This window comes from Scophthalmus maximus, chromosome 9, assembly GCF_022379125.1.
Source record: "Scophthalmus maximus strain ysfricsl-2021 chromosome 9, ASM2237912v1, whole genome shotgun sequence".
Classification (NCBI taxonomy): domain Eukaryota; kingdom Metazoa; phylum Chordata; class Actinopteri; order Pleuronectiformes; family Scophthalmidae; genus Scophthalmus; species Scophthalmus maximus.
The window spans coordinates 8,682,501-8,704,184 of NC_061523.1; the positions used below are offsets into that span (position 1 = coordinate 8,682,501).

Here is a 21,684-nt window from a genome sequence, read left to right on the forward strand (position 1 = left end):
TTTAAATCGGTTGTGTAGATATAATTACCACTTCCTGTGAAGATATTCAAAGAATTTCAATATCACACAGATCAACTGGGGTGCCAACTTTAAGTTTTTTGTTATAAAACCAATAAAAATGTCTAATTCCATTTGGGGTGCAATGCCGTCACAAAAGCATTGATTTAAAATTTTTAGTGTTTGTACAGGAACTGCATCAACATCACTTGGAATCCTGTGTGCTTCAATCCATTATTGACTTTTTACATTTGCAAAGTATTGAAGTCCTGTCCCAGTGACTTGCACAGGGTGGTGAGGGAAAGGTTAGTATGTATACTGTGTACTCTAGTTACACAGTAACTCCTTTAAGTCCTTTCACCTCCCTCAATGTTTTCATGAAAGCACATGTAACTTTCTTTTGTTCTCTCCGGTCATACCAGTCTGCCTGTTAAGCTCCTGCATGTTCACTTGTTTCATTATGCAAATGTAAAACGGAGCCATTTGTACGATTTGCTATTGCAACATAGCCAATGTTGGCATTAACAGCTATTTACTTGCCAGTTTAGAAGAATAGTTGCAAGCTCAGCATGAACAAAAAACATTCCTCCACTCTCGAGCAGCGGAAAGCAAAGCCAGAGTTTTGCTTCTATTCTTTCATCCCTTCTTTGTCTGTTCTGATGTTGGCAATGTAACTAACCTGCCTGCCCTGGCTTGACCGAACCGTCTCATCCCTAGCGTCTGGTCTGCACTGAAGAAGTAGTCCTAAACCGAGGGAACACTATAACCTCCTGTAAAATCAACAATAGCTGACACTCTGGGTAAGTGACCAGTATCCACTATCTGCTCCCAGCAAAAAAAGCTTACATATAGCCCCTTTAATCACATGCTACTGGTCAAAAGTTATACAACACCCTCATTTTCTCAAGTTCTTATTAAAATGTAAACAAGTCTCTAGTGAATAACCTGAAATGGTTCAAATCCTTATATAGAAGAGCACTTCCACAATTCTTTTGTTTAAAAGAGATAGAAATAATGTTTAGGGATAAATGGATCGAACATTTTTCATTGCCACCTATTCTAGCATCTGACGAATAACTGCCATTTGGGAAGAGAATAGAGCAAATGTGTCAGGCTGCTGTACTGTATGTTGTTAATTCATATGTTCTCGAACATGCTACAGAAAGCGCGTACGACTCGAAGGTGGTCTGGATGCCTAACTGGCCCCTTTAAGACAAACGGGCGTAAAAAATAACAATTTGTATCTAAGAAGTGTGTGACCTCGTTTCCCTGACACTCCACCAGACACAGGTTCCACCTGACTTGCGCTGACTTGTATTGATAGATGCACATATCACCGATTCCATTTGTTGTTGTTGTTGTTTTTTTTTTACAACTGCCCTGCAGCATAGTCTTGTCATTCCTGAAGCCACAGGAGACCGGTTTGTCTTCATGGACAGTTTATGTAATTTCAGCCTTGTGCAGTCCGCACCTCCATAGGAACCCTGGTAGCCCCCACCCTCCCTCTCTTTACTTTTTGTCTTAAATAATGCACATTTTCACGTGACCTATTTTTCCACGGTATGTAAGTGAAAAAGGTGGGCAATAAGCATAACGGGTTTATGTCACTGCCCTGCCACCTCGGCCCCCTGGCTGTTATCCCCATCCTGCTGCTGCCGGGATTCCCCCACACGGAGACGGGGTCGTCTCCAGTGTCCTGCTCCGTCGAGCTGAATGGTCCTCGGCACGGTGTCCTGTCACCGACATATTTACCCGGTGGGTTGTTGTTTTTTTTGAGTCAAAAAACCCCATCAGTCCTTGTCGCAGGACTTCTGTTATGAAACTCGGCATCCTTGTGTTTCACAACAGGGCGGAAAGCCGTGCCGTCGTCCAATGGGCTGTCGCGCTGCGGCGTCACGTGGTCTTTATTTATGTAACGTAATGGTGTTACACAGTAACCCCGCTCTGTGGCAGCGCGCACGTCCTTACGCCACTTGAAATCGGACACAGGCTTTCTTAATTTTTTTTTTTTAATGGAGCGAATATCAACGTGCACATTTTGCGCACCGGAGTCTGGAGCGGAACACCGGGCTGCAAGCTGACTTTTCTTCTTCTTCTTCTTCTTTTCTTCCTGCCTTTTCATTTGTTCACCCCGCGTGAAGGGGGGGCATAGGTGTTATGTGTCCCGAACCAAAGACCGAGTCGGACACTGGACGTGGATAATGCCATTTTTTTCTACGAAGGGGACATTTGTGAGCGCCTAAATTAGGTTCATCCGAGCCGGACACGAGCCGGTCGGGTTCGGAGCAGATGTGGATCACTGACACCACTGTCCCTGCTACTGCTGCTGCTGCTGCCGCTCCAACACGGAACAGCTCGTGCGTCCGCGTTGCCCCGAAGGGAATAAAGTGCGGGGGGTTGTTTTCTCTCTCTCTCTCTCCTCCTCCTCGCTTGGGGCCCATCGTCGCGGTGACATAACGCGTCCCGGCCATGGAGCTGCTGGAGTGTCCGCTCTGCCTCTTCCTGATGTGCGAGCCGGTGACGGTGTCGTGCGGCCACTCGTTCTGCCGGCGGTGCGTCGGCGGCTACCTGCCGTCCAAGTGCCCGGCGTGCAAAGCGCGCCTGAGGCAGCGCGAGGTGCGGGGCTCGAAGAACAACGTGCTGCTCATCAGCGTCGTGGAGAAGTGCTGCCCCGACGAGGCGCGGACCAAGTGCGGCATCCTGGACAAGCTCAAAGCCAACGCGTTCGCCGAGGCTTTACGCATCGCCGACGAGGGGCTGGACACGGGTGAGTAAAAGCGTCCGGCGTGTGCGCTCACGCCGCCTTTCCAAAAGTCTCTCCCGCTGTCATTTGAATTAACGCCGCTCAGTGTCTGTTTTTGAATAGAAAAGAAGAGACATTTGTCAGGAGGAATCGGCTGAATGCATTGGTTTGGAGACCATGCATTTCAAAAAAGTAGTGTAGGTTCTCTGAGAGGGGCCCACAGAGACTGCTTATGTAAGGGGGCCCAGAATTTGGTGCTACACCCCTGGACCCCCCCATGGTGTCCTTTTAACTATGCAAATCAATTGTGCTTCACTTACTGTACCTATACTGTTGCAGAGGTTCCCACACATGCACAGCGTGAAAGTCTGCAGACCGCCTGGCTCTGTTCCTCTAAAGGTTTTTGGTTCACCATCTCACCGCAGGATGATGAGCCTCTCTCTTACTAAACCGGTCCGTCTTCCTGTGCCACTCATCTTCTCACCACCGCGATAAAGGTCACACGCCACCACAGTACAGTATTGACCTAGTGATGCATCACAGGGTGCAGTGGTAACACAAACTACGCTCCAACACTGTCTCTGTGCAGGGCACTTAGTTTTTGCATGAACTTTCATGGCTTCATTCTTCCACTGCGGCAGTAAACAGCTCTTAATTCTTCCTCACGGTCGCAAAACAAAATATCTGTTTGTTTTTTTGGCACAGCCTCGGCTCTGTCAATTGAAAACAAAAAATGATGGTGCGGCTGCACCTCACCACACTGTGTGTAGTATGTAAACATCACTCCCCCGACACCTCAAGAGACGTGCTGGCGACAGATGCCACGACTCAGGGGTTTTGGTAAAGCGCGTCCGTCTCCCGTGCCGGAGGCTGCGGGTTCGTGCCCAGACCAGAAACAATCTTTCTCCAAAACCGCTACTGCCCCTTCAAATTTCATTAAAAACTGAAAAAAAAGGGAAAATGGGGGTTGCTCTAAAACTTTTTACAGGAAGTGATAGTGCTGAAAAGTTGCCCTCGGGGCTGCTTGTATGAAAGAATAATGGAAAGCGTGTTTACCACAAACTAAAAGACAGACTAGTTCGGAGTCCAACTTTTATGTCCTGCGCACAATCCTGGCTGATGACTGATGGTGACATCCCATTCACGAAACACAGCCGACATACACATTGGTGCAACAGTGAGATACACGTGTAATGGCGGGAAATACAGGAATCACGTTGTCTCGCGTTCCTGATGACATTGGATTTGTCATATCCCCCGTTGAAGCCTATTTCTGCCCCGAATGTGTAACTGGGTCAGAAATCCGTGTCCAGATGCTCCTTCTTAGCTTTTTTTAAGGAGAGGTTTTCTGTACATTTCTGCAGTCGAAACCCAACTGCACATAAAACAAAGGGAATGCCAGGAGGATGTTGTGTAATGTTTTCACAGCTTAGAGTGTCAGATTCCTAGAAACAACAGTGCAATCGGAGCCTTTCTGCTAATTTATCTGTGGAGTTGCTTATCTTCTGCACGCGCCTGTCTTGGTGCGATTGACCTTGTTTTCTCCATCCTGCAGCGAGGAAGTGAAAAGGGACAACTTCTGCCCGAGTTAATCTAGTCAGTAGGCGTGAATGGTCACCGTCGCTGCCGATCCCATTAAATACTGCGGCCTCCCCCTCGCCAGTGCTCCCACGACCTTGTGTAATGCTTTCCTTGCTGAATTGCGTGTACGGCACTTTTTCATTTGCCACTGGGAGGTGTAAGTTTGGGGCTTGGTCATATTCCTTTTGTGATTTCATAAGTTTGGCACTGTCAAGCCCTGGAGGGTGTGTCTGGGAAATAAAGCCTTCACTGTACATGCAATAAATAAATGTTACTTAACTTGAGCAACCGCTTTAGACAACAGTGAATGTGTTCACACGAAGATTGGTGCAGCTGATGAGTTGAAGCATTTCATCTACTTGGCACATAAAACAGCTGGCATTACATGTGTCAGTATCTGTGTATCAAGGTGCGTAAATGGAGTCCGAGCATTCAGACGTCACCTCTCCCAAAAGTGAAACCATGCTGTCTCGTCCCGTTCTCCTTTTCCTAATCTCTCTCCTGTGTCTTTTCTCCTTCTTAGTTCCAGACGACCAGAGTTTGAAGTTATACAGAGCAGAAGCCAACTGGGGCCTGATGCGTTTCTCTGAAGCTCTGACAGACCTCGACTACCTCTGCTGCCTTCGTCCCAACTGGACTGAGGTGAGAGACGGGACAGCGTCGGCCAAGCATCATCATGTCTGGAGTTTCTTTGAAATTTCACTGATCAGAATTTGGTGGTCAAAGGGTCAGAGCTCACCGTGACCTCTCTCAGCCAGCCCTGAGACACAACTCAAGAATTCATGTGCTGATTATAACACGCTTTCCTAGAGCTGCTTAAATCCAAAGTGTCACATTCGCAGCCTTCACTGCGTAACACCACGAGTCAGCATTTTCTAGTTTTTTCTACACAGCATGAACACAGATGAACAATGTGAAATTCAACGCTGTCCGCTCTCGTGCAAATCTTCTGACTTCAACCGCAGATGCACTTTGTCGGTCGGTTTTGTAACACGCGTGTAATAGTACACATGTAACCACAGATAAAAAAGACGCTGCCTTATTTGTAGCATTTCATATTTTAGCTCAAGCCGAGCTGACCCATTTTAGAGTGATTTTATCTGCTTTTATTGGTGTTATGTCATTCGCAGTTATGCAAACTGGTACTTATGTCATAGTGTCATATAAGCAACCGTTTTATTTCCAGAGGTGCGTCACATCACTTTTAAATTCCACATTTAATTTCGCCGAATAAGCAGATACACGATGCAGATGGCGGTCAATTCATGTTAACCTTTGGATGTGGTTGTGTTTATGTCCTCTGCGGCGAGAAGCTCTGGACGCGTCGTTCACTTTGACATGCAGTGACGCGTTGATTGCATTTTTTCTGTCTGCGCAGGGCTTCTTTCGAAAAGGGAACGTACTGCTGGAGATGGGGCAGCAGACAGAAGCCCTCGTCCAGTTCCACCATTGCCTAAAACTTCAAGCTGACTTTGTTCTGGCAAAGAGCCAAATCAAGAAGGTTTACATCACAGACCTCTCATCATGAATCTTTTTATTATTATTTACCCTGCTATTTAACCAGGGAGGTCCCATTGATATACAATAACTCTTCTACCATGGAGCCATCTTCAACATTGGCAGCAAAGGAAATTAAAAAGTTTAAATGCGTATATACTTGCAGGGACATATAACATGAAAAACATAATAACAACAGAATCCTACAGGATAATCACATGGTTCTTTGAAAACTGATTGAAACAGATTTTCAAACATGCTAAGAGAGGATAATGAGTCCAGGCTTTGAGTGTTCTTTACATGCATGTGGTGCATCAAAGCAAAAGGCAGATTTACGCAGCTCTGTTCAGGCAGTAGGTCGCGTTAGAAGAGTTTTGTCTGATCGAGTCTTGCACAGTAGCTACTTAGACGAAGTATCAACAGACTAGGTGAGTATTGCGGTAACTTGCACACTGATGCCTTTTCAAAATAAATTATGTCATTGGTATTCCTTCTAAGACACAGTGATGTCCATCGAACCACTGCATATAATTGACAGCGATATGTACAGGCGGTTACGCCAGTTACTAACTCCCTTATATGCTGTATGTTGTCAAGAGAGATAGATTTGTGTGCATATAAATTACATCATCACAATCTAATAATACGTAATCTAATACTCATCGTTCAGTGTACAGTTAGACACAAACAAGAATCAGATCATACTATTATAAATGATCTGATTCTACATATATTATATTGTATTATAGGTAGAATTTGTCCTCTTTTTTTGATTTTGCTTCACTCTTAAAATTGTTTCATTTCTTTCTCTCCTTTCCTTATATTGTTTGTTTTCCTTATTCTGTAAAGCGGGGTTGGGGACCTTGAAAGGCACTTCATAAATTCAAGTTATTATATTTATTATTATTATTATTATTGACTAGTTTTAGTTCATGAGGTTTTGTTTTTTCAGTGTGAATGAAGTCCCTCTTGCTTCTTCCATCTTGAATTACAACAGTAATCTAATGCTTACAGACACATTTCATTTCTTAATCATTACCTTCATCATCACCGTTTGATTTTAGTTTGCAGCCACTGGTGAAAACAAAACATACTTATCTTGAATAACTTTGAGTGACTCATTTGTGTGGTGACATGGACTCAAAATGGCAGATCCTGGAGGCGGAGGGCATGGCAGTGCCGGAGGAGGGGTCCTGCATCCTGCAGGTGTTATCGGAGTACCTGAAAGAGCCCTGCCCCATCACCAGCCTGGGTGGCTCGCAGGGGCCGACGCAGCCCGAGGACTTCAAGCATCCACTCGGAGAAGAGGGAGAGGGTAAAGAGAGGAGAGAGGCACACCAGGTACAGTAAGCTGGTTAGGACAGTGGTTTTGGAGGTGTTGAGATGTAAATATGTCAACTAACGGATGAACTCACCTGTCTTTTTGGGCTCCAAGACGAAACTGGAGACGGGTACCGAGTGCTGCCTCAGCCTCTGCCAAGCGGTTTCCTTCCTCCCTGCGGCCGAGGGGGACGAGGAGACGATGAGGAAAGAAAAACCACTTGCCCGACGTACGCTGACACACCCGACACACATTTATCATGACTTGACCGGCGTCTGCATCGCCGCCGCACTCACTAAGTTTGACCAAACAAATGGTTTTAATTGACATACTAATAGCTGCTGTTCATCCTAGAGCTTGACACCGATTGTTGTTCTGGCTCCTCTCTGTGTTGCAGGGGAAAGCCGTAACCACAGGGAGAAAACTCTGGGTGTTCTCACCGTGTCTGACTTTGAGTGCCCTCTCTGCATTAGGTCAGTGTCCGAATCAATGACGCTGTCTGCTGTAGAGTCGTAGATCAGACCCAATCTGTTCTCAGTCTCTCCCCTCTCTCTGGTTTGGTGCACACCGAGCCGTGTGCACAAATAGTCCCCACTTGCATCTCGCGCACAAACAAGCATGAATTTCCCCCTCCTGTCTTTCTGTATACTCCTCAGGTTGTTTTTTGAGCCAGTCACAACTCCCTGTGGTCACACCTTTTGTAAAAACTGCATAGAGAGGAGTCTGGACCACAACCTCCGCTGTCCGCTCTGCAAACAGCCACTGCAAGAGGTAACCACACTTTTCACACATCTGTCTTCAGCTGAATTGCAACAGGCCCCCATTTTTATCTCCGATTTAAAAAAAACGGATAATTATTAAAGTTGCAGGACACAAGAGCGTCCTATTTCGTTTTTCCTATATTTTACTTGATTATTACATCTATTATAAATAACCTTTTCATATCAGTTTGTTGGTGTGCATTAATCTCCATGCACATGCAGCAAGACCACATTTAAAGGAAATACTTACATGAAAAATCGATATATTCTATTTAAAATTGCACCAAAGTTTTAATTACGATTTTTTTTTTTCTGACTATGGAATACAATGTGTGTATATATACTCTACTGTGTGATCGCTGCTAACCTGTTCTCGCTCTTCCCACATGTAGTACTTAAAAAACAGGAAGTACAACCCCACAGTTGTGCTCCAGGACATCATGACCCACCTGTTCCCCTCGCAGTTGGCTGAGAGGAAACAGGTGCACGATGCTGAGATGGCTGAACTGTCCAAGTAGGCACCTCTCCGTTGAGCACAATACAATCTAAACTTGGGATTTTACCGTAGCGAGGCCGCCTCACTGATTCTCCCTCTGTCTCTCCCTCTGCAGTCTTACCAAGGACATCCCTATATTTGTTTGCACCGTGGCCTACCCCGGGGTTCCCTGCCCCCTGCACATCTTTGAGCCTCGATATCGGCTGATGATGCGTCGCTGCATGGAGACCGGCACCAAGAAATTTGGCATGTGCAGCTACGAGCACGGCAAAGGGTATGAAGTGCACAGAATCACACCCCGTCGCCAAACATACGACATGTACACATTTTGAAAATTGTAAATGTGGGTAGATATCAATGTGCCAATTCAGTGACATTAAAAAGCGTCCGATTTGAGCCAAGGTAGATAAAGTCAAGGTGGTAAAAGTCAAGTAAGATAAAATCCTTGTGCATTTAAACAGGTGTTTACAGTTATTTCCACCAGACTCTCTGGACATGGAGAGGCCGTGTTTGACATTCCCCTAACTGTGAAGCACACAGCAGGCGAGGCGGAGCCTGATTGTCTATCGGTACAGTACAAGCAGGCCGCACTGTAAAGGAAAAAAGCTGAAATCAGTCGTACAGTAATGTGCTGCTCTGTATCCTCATCCTGCACGAGGTCATTTGTTGGGACAAGCAACTTCAATTTCCCAGCAGGATGACTGATGTAAAATGTTAATCTAAGACAATATTTAAACACCAAAATGATATGCAATGTAATGTTGTATTTCAAACATTTCAGATCTGAAGATCATTATATTGATCGTGTCAATAATCCTAGGTCACTGTGTTTGTTCACTCACAGCAGTAGTAGTAGTAGTAGTAGAGAGGGTTTTTAAACTTAATTCTTAATTATTTTGACGCAATTTTTAAATATGAATTTCAGTTTGCATGTTATCCCTGTGTCTGCGTGGTTCCCTCCGGCTTCTTCCCACATGGGATTAGGTGGACTGGAGACTCCTCATTGACCATAGGTGTGAAAGTGTCAATGTCTGCTGGGATTGGCTCCAGCTCCCCCGCAGCCCTAAAGCAGTATAGATTATGGATGGATGTCAATGGTCCCTTAAAATAAATGAATTCTAAGCTCAAACGTAGCCAGATTTTGTTTCAATTTCCCTTATTGCATTCATATATGTTACAAACATAAGATTCATGGTTTCGTCCGATGCACCACAGGTTTGCGGACTACGGCTGTATTCTGGAGATCCTCAGCCTTGAGCTGCTGGCCGACGGACGCTCCTTTGTGGACACCGTGGGCGGCAGCAGATTCAAGGTGCTGAAGAGGGGTCAGCGGGACGGCTACCACACCGCTGACATAGAGTACCTGGAAGACCTGGAGGTGGGCACCTTGACATCAAGCACAACTACACCAACACTTAAAGAAGATACACGCTGAAAATCTCATTGCTAGCAACTCAATCGCTGGACCTCTCTGCTGTCTTTGCGTCCCCTCTCTCCCAGGCGGATGGCAGTGAGTTGGAGCTTTTGCAGCTGCTCCATGACAGTGTTTACCAGCAGGCTCAGGACTGGTACGAGCGTCTGGGCGACCGCATTCGCGAGCAGATCAACAGACAGTACGGCACCATGCCAGATAAGGAGGAGAACATTCAGGTCGGTGGCCTTAACGTAGTCTTGACAGTAGCTGTAACGGTATATATACCCCCCTATATAGCATCACATTTACCTTACTGTGTCCACTATGCTATGTTTGAACCATTGAGCCTTTTATTTCCCTGCTGAAATTGAGTTTTCTTTCTCACGAGAGATCTTTGTTTCCTTATGCATTAGCAAGTGTTTTCTAACTTAAACGCCCATACTTTTATTTAATTAGGTACAATTCATGTATGCAAAAAATTGCTGTAAACCAAAGCCCAGCTTTGTTTTGGTTTTTTTTTCATTTCAAAATTTAGTTTCACCGTTATTCCACGTTGCCACTGTTCCATTAAATCTCCGACCCACGACACAATAAGTACAAAAGATAAGATAAGTGATATCAATTCTAAATAGTGCAAAAGTAAAAGTAAGGCAAAACAAAACAGTATCGAAAAACTACAGCTAAATCCTTCTTTACTAATGTGTTCTTGTATTTTTTCCCCTATCAAACCACACTCGCAGCTCCGCGGCACAGTGGTCCAGTAACATCACCTATGACCATGATAAAAAACAGACATTAGGTTCACTGAGATATGATCTATGATGGTCGCAAGCTTTCAGTGAGATGAATGGAAAACATTGAATTGTTGGAATTTGAGGGGAAAAAAACTACAATCTAGCAATGGAAAGTTTTAGTGTGATTGAAAAATGGAGCGCAGTGATGTCAAGTGATTGCTGCTTAAAGGGCCGATGGGCTTGTATGGAACTAAGTTTCTGTTCTGATCCCTTTCAACCGTCTTGCAGGCCTTGTCCAATGGTCCGGCCTGGTGCTGGTGGCTGCTGTCTGTCCTGCAGCTGGACCCTGCCTATCAGACCACTGTCCTGTCCCTGACCTCGCTCAAAGACCGCCTGGGACACCTCCGCCTTGTCCTCGAGTACTTCTCTCAGAGCTAGATGCCACAGCACGGCGTTCCTCTCGCCACAGCCGACTGGGAGTCAAATTTAATGCGCACACAGAGGAATCGAGTGAAACCAATGAATGAACTCACACAGCAGAGTTTTGGGAGTTTTTTCGGACGTGTCTAAATCATGGAGGGACTCTTTTCAAGTCCTCTCCAGGCCAAATCGCATGGTTAAAAGCAGATAAACCACAGAGCACTTATGTGGGGTTAGATTTTGGCTTTTCGAGTTTTCGTTCTTACACCGTTTTCTTCCCCCGGGGAGTTCGAGGTTTCATAATAGGTTCTGAATACACACTGTACTTGCTGTACAAGTAAAAACTGCAGGGGTTGACCAAAGATGCTTCTTATTCATGGTCATCAAAAGTGGTTCATTATTATTATTATTATTAGTAATATTATTATTTGTGGATTAAACTAAATCTAATTTTTCTAAATATTAATGCCGAAAATTGACACCAGGTGTCGCTGTTCTTTCACTAGTTGTTACAGGCGTGAAGAACACGCAACAGCGTCACCTGAGCTAGTACAGTGTAATATACCAGTCAGGCACATTGGATTGATTTTTGCCAAGTTTGAAGTGATAAACAATAATAGCACAACACACTTAATAGAGATCGTTTCCAGGACAATGCACATCAGAGGAGTAAAGCTCATGCAGTGCAGGTAATCCCCCCCCCCCCCCACGTGTGACTGTCATTCGCTAGAGGCCACTACTTGTAATACGTCGATTGGCCTTCACAGCAAATGAATGTGACTCATTTTATGGCGTTGAGTAATCCTCAAACATCCCTATTTCGTATTGGTAAATATCGCAATAATGATTAACAGTGTCACTGAGATTTGGCAGCACCTGCTGTCACAACGCTGCTGTCTTTGGATGCCGTTAGTCATCTTCTGGTGGAAAATGTATTCTGTGAAATTCTGAAAATGAGGAGACTGGGGGTCATTGATTGGGCGATTCAGGTGTACCAGCTTTGTTTTATAGTATGAACCAGTGAAATTGTACATGTTGACGGTCAGGTGTGGATCTGTAAAAAAAAAAAAAAAGAAAGAAAAAAAAAAGTTTGCCAGATGTCATCTTCATTAGCCGTTTTATCAGATTTGAAAATAAGGCGAGCACTGATAACAGCTCACCAGGAGGACCTGCGAGTCTTCCGAGTTCCTCCACATCATTAATGATGTGTGTGACTTATTTGTGTGACCGTTATGCTTTTGCTGACATAGTGCGACATTCCATCGAAATGTTAAAGGCTGCGATGTTACGTGGAGTCGATTCGCAATCACTAACACTAATGTGGGCTGAACTGGGTGAAACGAGACTTGATGTGTTTGTGTTTTTCATTTGATAAATGTGCTGCGTTCAAAGTTAGTGTTACCCGCCCGATTCGTTGCGTCCCATGTGGCCACAGCGCTGCGGGGCCAACGTCGGCGCATGCGCTCCTCCGAGCGGACAACTACGCTTGTGTAGTGTCCACGAGCGAGTAGAATTGAGGCCTTATGGGGACGGTTCACTGAATCATCACTGCGTCTGTTTGTCTACATCGCAGACGCAGGGGATTTAGGCTCTGACCCTCATGCCTTTGGTTTGGTTGACAGTGACCTACTGTCTTGTCGCGGTCAACATATCACTTTAAACAGAATCAGAATTAGTCAACGCATCACACTCAAAAGATAAAGTTCAGTTTAGTGAGATGTTGTATAATGACATTTATTATTATTATTATTATTATTATTATTATTATTATTATTATATTGTAGCTCGGAATACAAGAGGCAATCATGGGACTTGACACAGAAGTGAGACAGCTGCTGGCTCGGGAGGGCAGCATCGGTAACCAGAATAACTATGACCTGGGAACTAACATTTGCTTGAGGAGAACGAACATGATTGAATGAACTGTTTTTTACCATTTCTTAACATGGGTTGATTGATTTTGGCGTGTGTGTGTGTTTTTTTTAAAGCCATCTGGGAATAGGGCAGGGTCTTGGACTCGAATGTGCCAGTTACCGCACCATTTCCCCCCCAAAAGCTGCTGATTTCACTGAAAAATGGTCAATGTTCTGCTACCAGATATGATTAAAGCTCACCCCGGTCAAAAAGGGACGAATTTCTTTGAATGTCCAGCCTCACGCGTCTTTGTGTTAAAAACATGGCCGCAACGCACATGCTGCAAGTCCACGGCCACTGAGGTGAACGTCACTCTCTTGTCCCGCATCTTGTCAGAGAAAACCTTCATTTTTTTTCTACAGTGAAATCATTTTGTGGTTATTTTGAGGGTTTTTTTAGTCGATGCTCAAAAACAGCTTTCTCACAATTTGCATATGCATATTTCTGTGTATTACTTTTACTACTTGAAGATGCCACCTTTCATTGAATAAAATGGTGACGTACACTATGTTGATCACAACAGTTAGTCTTAATAGTCACTGCTTTGTTAAAAACAGAACTGAGCCTCTGCACCAGTGGGCTAAAATGCTACGTACTTTTTATATTCGGCCTGTCAACTATTTAACCCCCATATTTTCGATTAACCATTTATCAGCCTAGAGAAATTTGCCTACAATCATTTAATAGGTTCCACTTTGGTCTTGCCAATGCGGTGCAGTCATGATTCTTCATCTCATTTAGAACACAGTTTCGTCCCTCTTTACTCCCTGGTGCTCAGAAATGAAACATCCTCTAACACAGCTAATAACGTTTTGCACTGACTCCACGTCGTCTCTAATGGAGAACGGGGGAGCATAACAAGTGACCCCGCTCTTGGCAGCGATTCCCCGCGAGTGTGAGTCTTCACACTTGTGTACTTCAGGGAGGCCTGTGAAAAGCACCGCGGCGGACGTGCGCCTGCTACGCGGCTGCAGCCGCGCAGGAAATGTTGGCTGATGTGGTCTGATGGGTCTGTGGGCCAACTACAGACACGTCTGTTATTCTCTATGCCTAAAACAAGTACAATTGAAGCAGTCACCATCTGGTGTATTTGTATCCATTCCTCTGCCTTCGAGCCAAGAGCAGCACATTATCTTGACCTGATTTATTGTTTATTGCCTTCCCCCAGGATGACTTGATTATCATTGTCGTTATAAATACAGCAAGTTTAAAAGCAAACCCTGCATTATCTTCATTTCAATGCATGTATTGCCTGGTTTTTGTTGTCGTTGTTGACCGAGTGATTTAAATGTTATGCCACCAATTTTTTGGTGTCATCCCGGAGACATTACGAGCCACATGGAGATACTGGGATCTGTTGTCATCCTCAACGCGACAGATATTTTTGTACGGCGGATGGGTGATGTGATGGGAGTGAAACATGCCTCACATTCTGATAGACACACACTCTGGGATGGAAACACTTAGAGTTACTGAGAGAACTGTGAAGCGCCGCAGCTGCAGAGTGAAAGAAGCCCTGGGTTTGCTCTCGTGCGTAGAAATTAAAATTAGAGATGATGGGCATTCCCAGTGAATTCAGGATTGGATGCTTTTCTTTTTAGATTTACTGCTAACACTGTACTTGTGTAGTCATAGAGAAATGGCAGGGGTTACTGTGGAAACAGTAACAAGTTGAGTTTGTTTCAATGGATTATCCAGTCCAACATAATTGTAGTCAAGGAGGTGTTAGTGAGCTCCTCACAGCAATCAGAAAAATGTGAGCAAATCTTTCTGTACACAAAAAAAACAAAAAGCAAGTATGCAAGTTTCCACCAGGGGGCAGTCTGTAGCAGCGGAAAGATATACAATCATCAACCAAATGAATGTCACACTTCATAAACAAGATGAAATCTCGCAAGGAGATGGCTCACAAGAATAAGAACAAGGCTCTCGTCATACAGGCTCACCCTGCTCGCTTGAACGTCACAGGTTGGGTCAAAGGTGAGAGAACCAATCATATGCAACAGGCAGGGAGGAAGTAGTTCTCTTCTCCCATGCGGCTAAAAGAGAACAGACGAATTCAGTGAAAGTAAAAGATGGTGTGCTCGGCGTGAATGATCCACACTCCTGTGCGAGACACACATTTTCGTGGCCGCGTCCTCGTTGCAAGTGGGAGCAGGCGGATGAAAAGGGGTTTCACTGGCTTCAGCTGGCTTCTGTAACGCAGCTCGGCGTCTACATCAAAGCCCATTACGCTTGAAGAATGCCACAGCTTTTCTGCACCAAATTGATCCATCAGCTTGCGCCTGCTCCCTGCGTGTGTATGACTGAGTAAGGATGACAGGCGTTTGGTAGGAGTTGACACAAAGAGGGGGGGGCTGTGGGTGTGTGTGTGTGTGTGTGTGGGTTCTTATGACTGCTGTCGAAAGGACCACATTTTTCCTCACAAGGACAGAAGTGTGACGAGAATCCGTCGCAGAGACGATGTTTTGACTTGAGTGAGGACTGAGGCCGCAGGGATTACAGTTGGAATTAGGTGAGGGTCAAGGTGAGGACCGCAACAGAGAGAACGGTTGCAGTGTGGGAGTCCTGGAGAGCAATATTGCACAACGGGTGTGTGCATGGGTGTGTGAAGCTTTAATAATTTCCTTCCATAATTATGAACCAGCTCACCGGGGGGGTCGCTCCCTAAAATAGAGCAGCCTGCTCTCATATGCAATATAGAACAACAGCAAGGGAGTCGCGGGGAGCATCAGCGGGGGAATGGATGCAGCGGCTCTGTTGTCATAGGAACACAATCCAGCCTGGCAAATGTCAATATCGAGAGCCACGTTATCAATTAGGAAATTGAAACAACTTTTGTCTTTTGAAGTGAAAAGCCTGACGGACAACATGCAGGAGGCTAATTCCCACATATAAGTGGGGTGAATTGAAGCAGGGTGAAGGGAAGACGAAGATAGTGGGAAAGAGCTCGAGTTGCCAAATTTGTGCATGCGTATGTGTGTGTGTGTGTGTGTGTTTTCTGCCCCTATTCTTTGGAGGATTACAGTTTTCCGGTGTGTGTGTGTGTGTGTCAGTGAGTTTGGTGTGTGTGTGTTTGTGTGTGTGTGTGTGTGTGTGTGTGTGTGTGTGTGTGTGTGTGTTCTCCTTTGGGTCTGAAGCTGACAAACGTTGGTGTTTTCTGTCTTTGTATAATCCCCTCGAGTGTCAACACGATGATAAACCCAAGAGCATGCTCTCGTGTGGCAGTGCCTGTGAGAGCCTAGGTAAACATATTAGCCACCTGCCTCTGTTAGCACCATGGGACACGTCATGAATACCTTGATATAGAGAAACACAAGACAGATTCAAAACAAAACAAAAAACTCTCCCCGAAAAACCATTAAAAAAAACAAAGACACCCAAGCCAGAAAGTAAGAAGCACTTTGTTGCAGGATTATCCAACAAAAGCCTTTCTTCTCGTGAAAGCTCTTACTTTTTTCTCCTCAAAGAAGGTAAGGGCCTACTTGACGCCAGCCCTGAATTGATTCTTTTCCCATAATGCATGATTGACAGATGGAGTGGGGCAAGAGGGGAAACATAAACTTGGCTGTCCTTTTTCATATTCCAGAATTATTCCAGAATGTAAGAAAAAATGACAAACACATATGAAGCAGATCGGGAATCGCCTGCTGGGAGGTGAAGGACAGAAAAAGCAGGAAGCGGCGGGGGCTGCAGGGGGTCGGGCACCGCAGGAGACGAGTTGCCACCTGCTGGGACACACCTGGCTGCGAGCATCCTTTCACTAGGTGATGTGAAAGATGTGCTGCTCGTTTATATATATAAATTTCTACCGGAGGGACAGAGCTCCAAAATGTAATAATGGCAGGACATGCCCAAACGCTCTTGACAGTTCATCTGTGTACTGCGTTGATGTTTGTAGATGGTGCCCCGTGTGAGTCCGACTATAACGATTGTATGATCCAAGCTAACTCTGTGATTATAAGTCAAAATGGGTCAATATTTGCTACCAAAAGATGGGGGCACCCACAGCAGTGTGGGCAGACGCCAGATGAAATGTAGCATCAACAACATCAACAACCAAAACAACAAGAAAAAAACTACCAGAAAGTGTCACAAGAAACTTTAACAATTTAACAATTGATCTCTGTCCGTCGTTCCCTAAAACTGCAACTGTCAAACCAGCAGAAGTCAGAAGTCGGAGGAAGTTTCTTCACATTTCTTCTGTGTTGTATTCAAAAGCATTTGAAATTCTGTGATGGGATGAGTATGGCATGAGCTATTTACACCCATGATGTTACGAAGCAGAGGAAAAAGTCAAACCAGACTGTCACAGTCGGGCATTGCAGATAGATATTCCTGCTTAAAGGGAAGGATGAAAGGATGCGAGGAGACAAACGGTAAGAGAGACACAACTGTTGAATAATGAGCATCTGAATTATGAGTGTGACAGGTCCTAATGCATCATGTTCCAAGACAGTGGAGAGGATAATGACCAAGAAAAGACGATGAAGGAAGAAAATGAGTAGTTGAGGAAGCAGAGGAGGAGGGAGTCAGGGAGGGAAATGAGATGAGAGGCAAGAGCGACTCAGAGGTTACTCTGACAAATAATGCACATTTCAGATGGCTTAATACAATGATATCAGTCCAACTCATCTCATCACCTGGTGGCCATGAATTTCCCAGTGGCAAGTCATCGCGGCGTCTCACCCCGGCTGTATTCGGGATTTAAGTTTGCTGCGAAGCAAAAGGTGTGTCTGGAAGATAAGGAGAAGTCTGAATGGTAACAGCAGAGGCCAAAGCTGTGTGGAGGAAATCATATTTCCTGTTGAGCCTTTGCGTCTCGTCATTACAGTGAGTCCTGTCACAAAAGGAGCAATGCACAGCGGCGGGGAGAAGCGAACAGTTTGCCGTGACGTGGATTAAAGACAGACAGAGTCAGGGAATAAAAAGAAAGTGTTTTCCCTGAAACATGAAATAGGAGCGCCATCTGTACAGTGACTAACCGCTTTTGATGTGGCTCATCTCAGTATATCGCCGAGCACCGGAACTTTCTCCAATTCTGGATGCTCGGTTGTCATGGAGGCGAAGCGGTCGGCATTGGTTACCGTTACATTGATGATCTGCTCAGCGGACATTTCTTAATTAGATCACTGTTGGACACAGACGCCGGTGTATTCAGGGACAACGACTTGTTCAGAATGCTGCGAATGCTCCGACTCGATGCCCAAACTACTTTAGTAGAATCATGATTATCTGCAATCTGTTCCTGACAGTGGCCTGGATCACCATGACACACTGCCACCTCTGTCTCCTGTTTGAACAGGATGGTCCCACTCAAAAAACACAGCAGGCACATATGAGGGCTGGGTATGCAGCACTCACTTGGGTGTGCATGTGCCAACACGTGACCACAGAGCGCTCAGTGTGAATATTCATTACGTGCAAATGTGCGCGTTTGTCTGGTGTATACACGTTATGAAGAGTTTCATCATGGCGTGGCAGTCGCCCACAAAAAGACGTGGAACGTTCGGTAAACAAGGATGAGAGAGAAGGGAGGAAGCTCTCCGTCTCTCTTTCTCGGTGTGCGTGTCTTTGTGGTTGTAAGCTTGCGCATGCGCACGCTCACATTCGCGCCTGAATAGTCGTGTGCCACGGTTTGCTTTGCATCTGCTTCGCCCGGGGGAACACTTAAAGAGACGCATGACGGCGGTGACAAAGACGGCAAAGGCGCACAACAGAGAGACAAAATGATTCTGAAGCTGCTCAAAAAGACTAAGTGCCAGCCAGTCAGGCACATATGTAGCCATACACTGTATGTCATTATTGTGCATGTGTGGGAGCATTCAATATCATGCGCGCACACACAAACGCACTCTCTCACGCACACACACACTCCTACAGAAAAAGCACGTGCTGGAGATTTGTGGGAGCAGCGTGTGTGTGTGTCTCTTGTGAGGGATTTGCAGAACATAGCAGTGAGCATAGCGCGGGATTTCTGTCACCATCGAACACATAGAGGAGTCTGCCTCGACGGCAGCATTGACAAATTGCATGAATAATTTAGGAACAAAGTGAGAGGCCTCATAGACCTCTGAATCACCACCGACGACAGCTGCCTGCTTTGACTTTGGCTCCTCGCTCGGTCTCTTTTAATGCATACTATTTCCATAAATTCCTCTTCTTACATCTCTAAGCTGGGTCCGGACGCAAAAAGGGCATAGTGCCGGACGTGTCGCAGCTCCGCTGGGACTCGGGGTTTCTACCTCGTGCCTCCGCTCCCGTGCACCTTCAGCCAGCCGTCGCCCTCCTCAGATGCACGCCTCCCTAAATTCAGTCACGCTGCAAAACTTCCAGCCGGACCACACCATCCCTGACATGTGAACAGAGGCTGAGGCCTCCGGGACGACACAAGATGACAACAGGAGAGATGGCCTCAAGACGTCCCACATATCATCGCGGAGCGATAAAAAAAACACAAGTGCCTCACTTTCTAGGCTAAATTTATAGGGAGGAGGGGAAGAGGAGCACGGACTGGACATAAATATCCTTACAATGTTACTGTAGATGATACATGGGACATTACACAATGAGGGATTAACTCTTATATCATCAGCATTCCGTAAAGGGTGGCAGACGGCCTTTATTGATTTGCAATTTCCAGCCAGATTTAATTGGGAGATAGTGATTAGTGGAATTGTTGATTTCAGAAGGCAGAGGAGGAGAGACGGGAGGAAAAGGAGATAAAAGCGTCAGTGCAGGCGTCGAGCATCAGTCCAAAAACAAGCCAGACATCAGTGATGTGATCACACTTTTTAAAGATGCACATGTCCAAATAATGCAGATGTCGTGCTGATCCACGATCTCAGTGATCACAGTCATCGGTGGAGCCTTGTCACTGCAGCTATGCACTATCATTATTCACATTTGCATAGTCACAGCTTGGTTCGTCATGTCGTTATTTTGCCAACAAGTACTTAACAAGGACATGCAAATGTTTGCAAAATTTTTCCTACATCTTTGATGTAATTAGATGCAGTCAGCGTATTGCACATACATGTGTATCTGTGTATTTGTCGGCCAATAAATAACCAGAAATTGCAGCACAGAAATGCCAAAGGTGATAGTCAGAGGAAAATTAGAAACAGCATAATTTTACATATGGTAGGTTTTTCCACCAGGAAGCACTGACAAGTGGATTTTACGACATTAAAATTTGAATTTTTTTATATACGTATATGTATTGTATAAACCATACAAAGGCTGAACAATATCTAATATATATGATGAGATATTTTCATCCAGATATACAGTATATCTACATTTACTCAATTCTGTTCAGTACTGTAGTAAACAGTAAATGCCACTTTAACGCCACAACATTTATGACAGTGACACTTTGAACATTTAAACTTTTTTGTAACATATTTAAACTATTACACAACATAGGATCAGCCTATATTGACTAAACAGCCCAGCATTCTGCAAAGTAGTTAAAAGCTGCTCCACCTTGATCAACCACAACAGTAAAATGCTCCTCACATTTCTTTTTTTCAAATGCATATGGAAAATGAATATCCAGAAATATTATAACTACTTTATATAAAACTAATGCTGCCGTACTTGAAAGAAAAAATACATATACATTTCTGTTGAATTCTGCTGATGATGTTTTGGTTTAATTGAAGGGAAATTTTCAACGCTTGAGTAAACAGAAGAAATTCACATTGTGGTATTGATAATTTTATCTTGATCAATTCTTACAATAATTTGGAGTGGACTGGTTGTGTGGGGACATGTCATTAGTTGAACCGTTCTCAGGTTGATTATATGAGCAACAGTCTAATTCACTGAAAAATTGTTACGAGGGGCAAGTTTAGATCTGATAGAGATTCACAATGCCAGTAAATTTGCTTAAATTGTCTGGTCCCTTGGATGTTGGGTGGGCGACAAACTGGCCCTCTTCACTGCACCATGTTTGAATTCAAGCCAAGCTCGTGCGTGCGCGAGTGTGACACCCACTCACACACACACACACAAACACACACACACAAACACACACACACACACACACACACACACACACACACACACACACACACACACACACACACGCACACAGAGGATGGGCTATGGTGGTCAAAAAGAATTGCTGGCTGTAGCGTCAGCGTCTGCAGACTTGCTCCACAGGATCTGGACTGATGTTACAGTAACTTTGGACAACTTGCCCCGAGAGCACAGTGACTACAGGAGTGTTTCAAGTCACCAAAAACAATCAAGGTGCATACTGCCCATATTGCAATAGCCACCCTATAATCCCCATAGCCTCTATTAAAGTGTGACCTTTTTCATTGTGGATTTAGAAGAAGAGAAAAATAAAAAATCACCAAATCCACTGTTTTTAAATGGCCTTTTTGAATTAGAAGCGATTAGAAACAGCATTCCTGTTCCCCGTGTCACGTACAGAGGAACTGGCAGACAGACCTGCTGTAATCTGCATTTTCACCCCCTCCACATCCTTTTTTTTTCCGAGAGGAAGTCGTAGGTTTATTAGAGTTGGTGGCCTGTGATTGTATTTTAATGAGAGAATGACTGCGGAGGGGAGATAAGGCCCCCAGTTCAGGCGGAGAGGTCCTTGGTGGGATTAGAATAATCATCAAAAAACGCCACGTCTTTAAAAAACACACAATGGAACAGGGTCGCTCCTGTCGTCCTCCACTCCTCTGCCCATTCATCCCTCCATCTCTCCGTCCCTCCACCCCCAACGCCAGTCGGCCAATTGACATTCCAGGGTGATGGTCCGCTGCTCGCAGTGGAATGTGACATT

General features: G+C 45.0%; 2 protein-coding genes across 2 annotated transcripts in view; both read left to right on the top strand.

Moving 5' to 3' along the window:
* med7 (mediator complex subunit 7) overlaps positions 1-131 on the top strand; it is a 2,265-nt gene extending 2,134 nt beyond the window's left edge. Inside the window, exon 2 of the mRNA XM_035649573.2 lies at positions 1-131. This exon is cut by the window's left edge and continues 911 nt beyond it. The gene's annotated coding sequence lies outside the window, so the exon portion shown is untranslated.
* Positions 132-1,902: 1,771 nt separating this feature from the next.
* On the top strand, positions 1,903-13,398 carry lonrf1 (LON peptidase N-terminal domain and ring finger 1). Its single transcript, XM_035649572.2, has 12 exons — positions 1,903-2,764; positions 4,845-4,963; positions 5,700-5,822; positions 6,971-7,159; positions 7,254-7,368; positions 7,537-7,612; positions 7,796-7,910; positions 8,293-8,414; positions 8,512-8,670; positions 9,612-9,774; positions 9,897-10,046; positions 10,833-13,398. The coding sequence occupies exons 1-12, from the start codon at positions 2,467-2,469 to the stop codon at positions 10,980-10,982; spliced, it is 1,779 nt and encodes a 592-aa protein (XP_035505465.2). The 5' UTR covers positions 1,903-2,466; the 3' UTR covers positions 10,983-13,398.
* Positions 13,399-21,684: the final 8,286 nt, after the last annotated feature.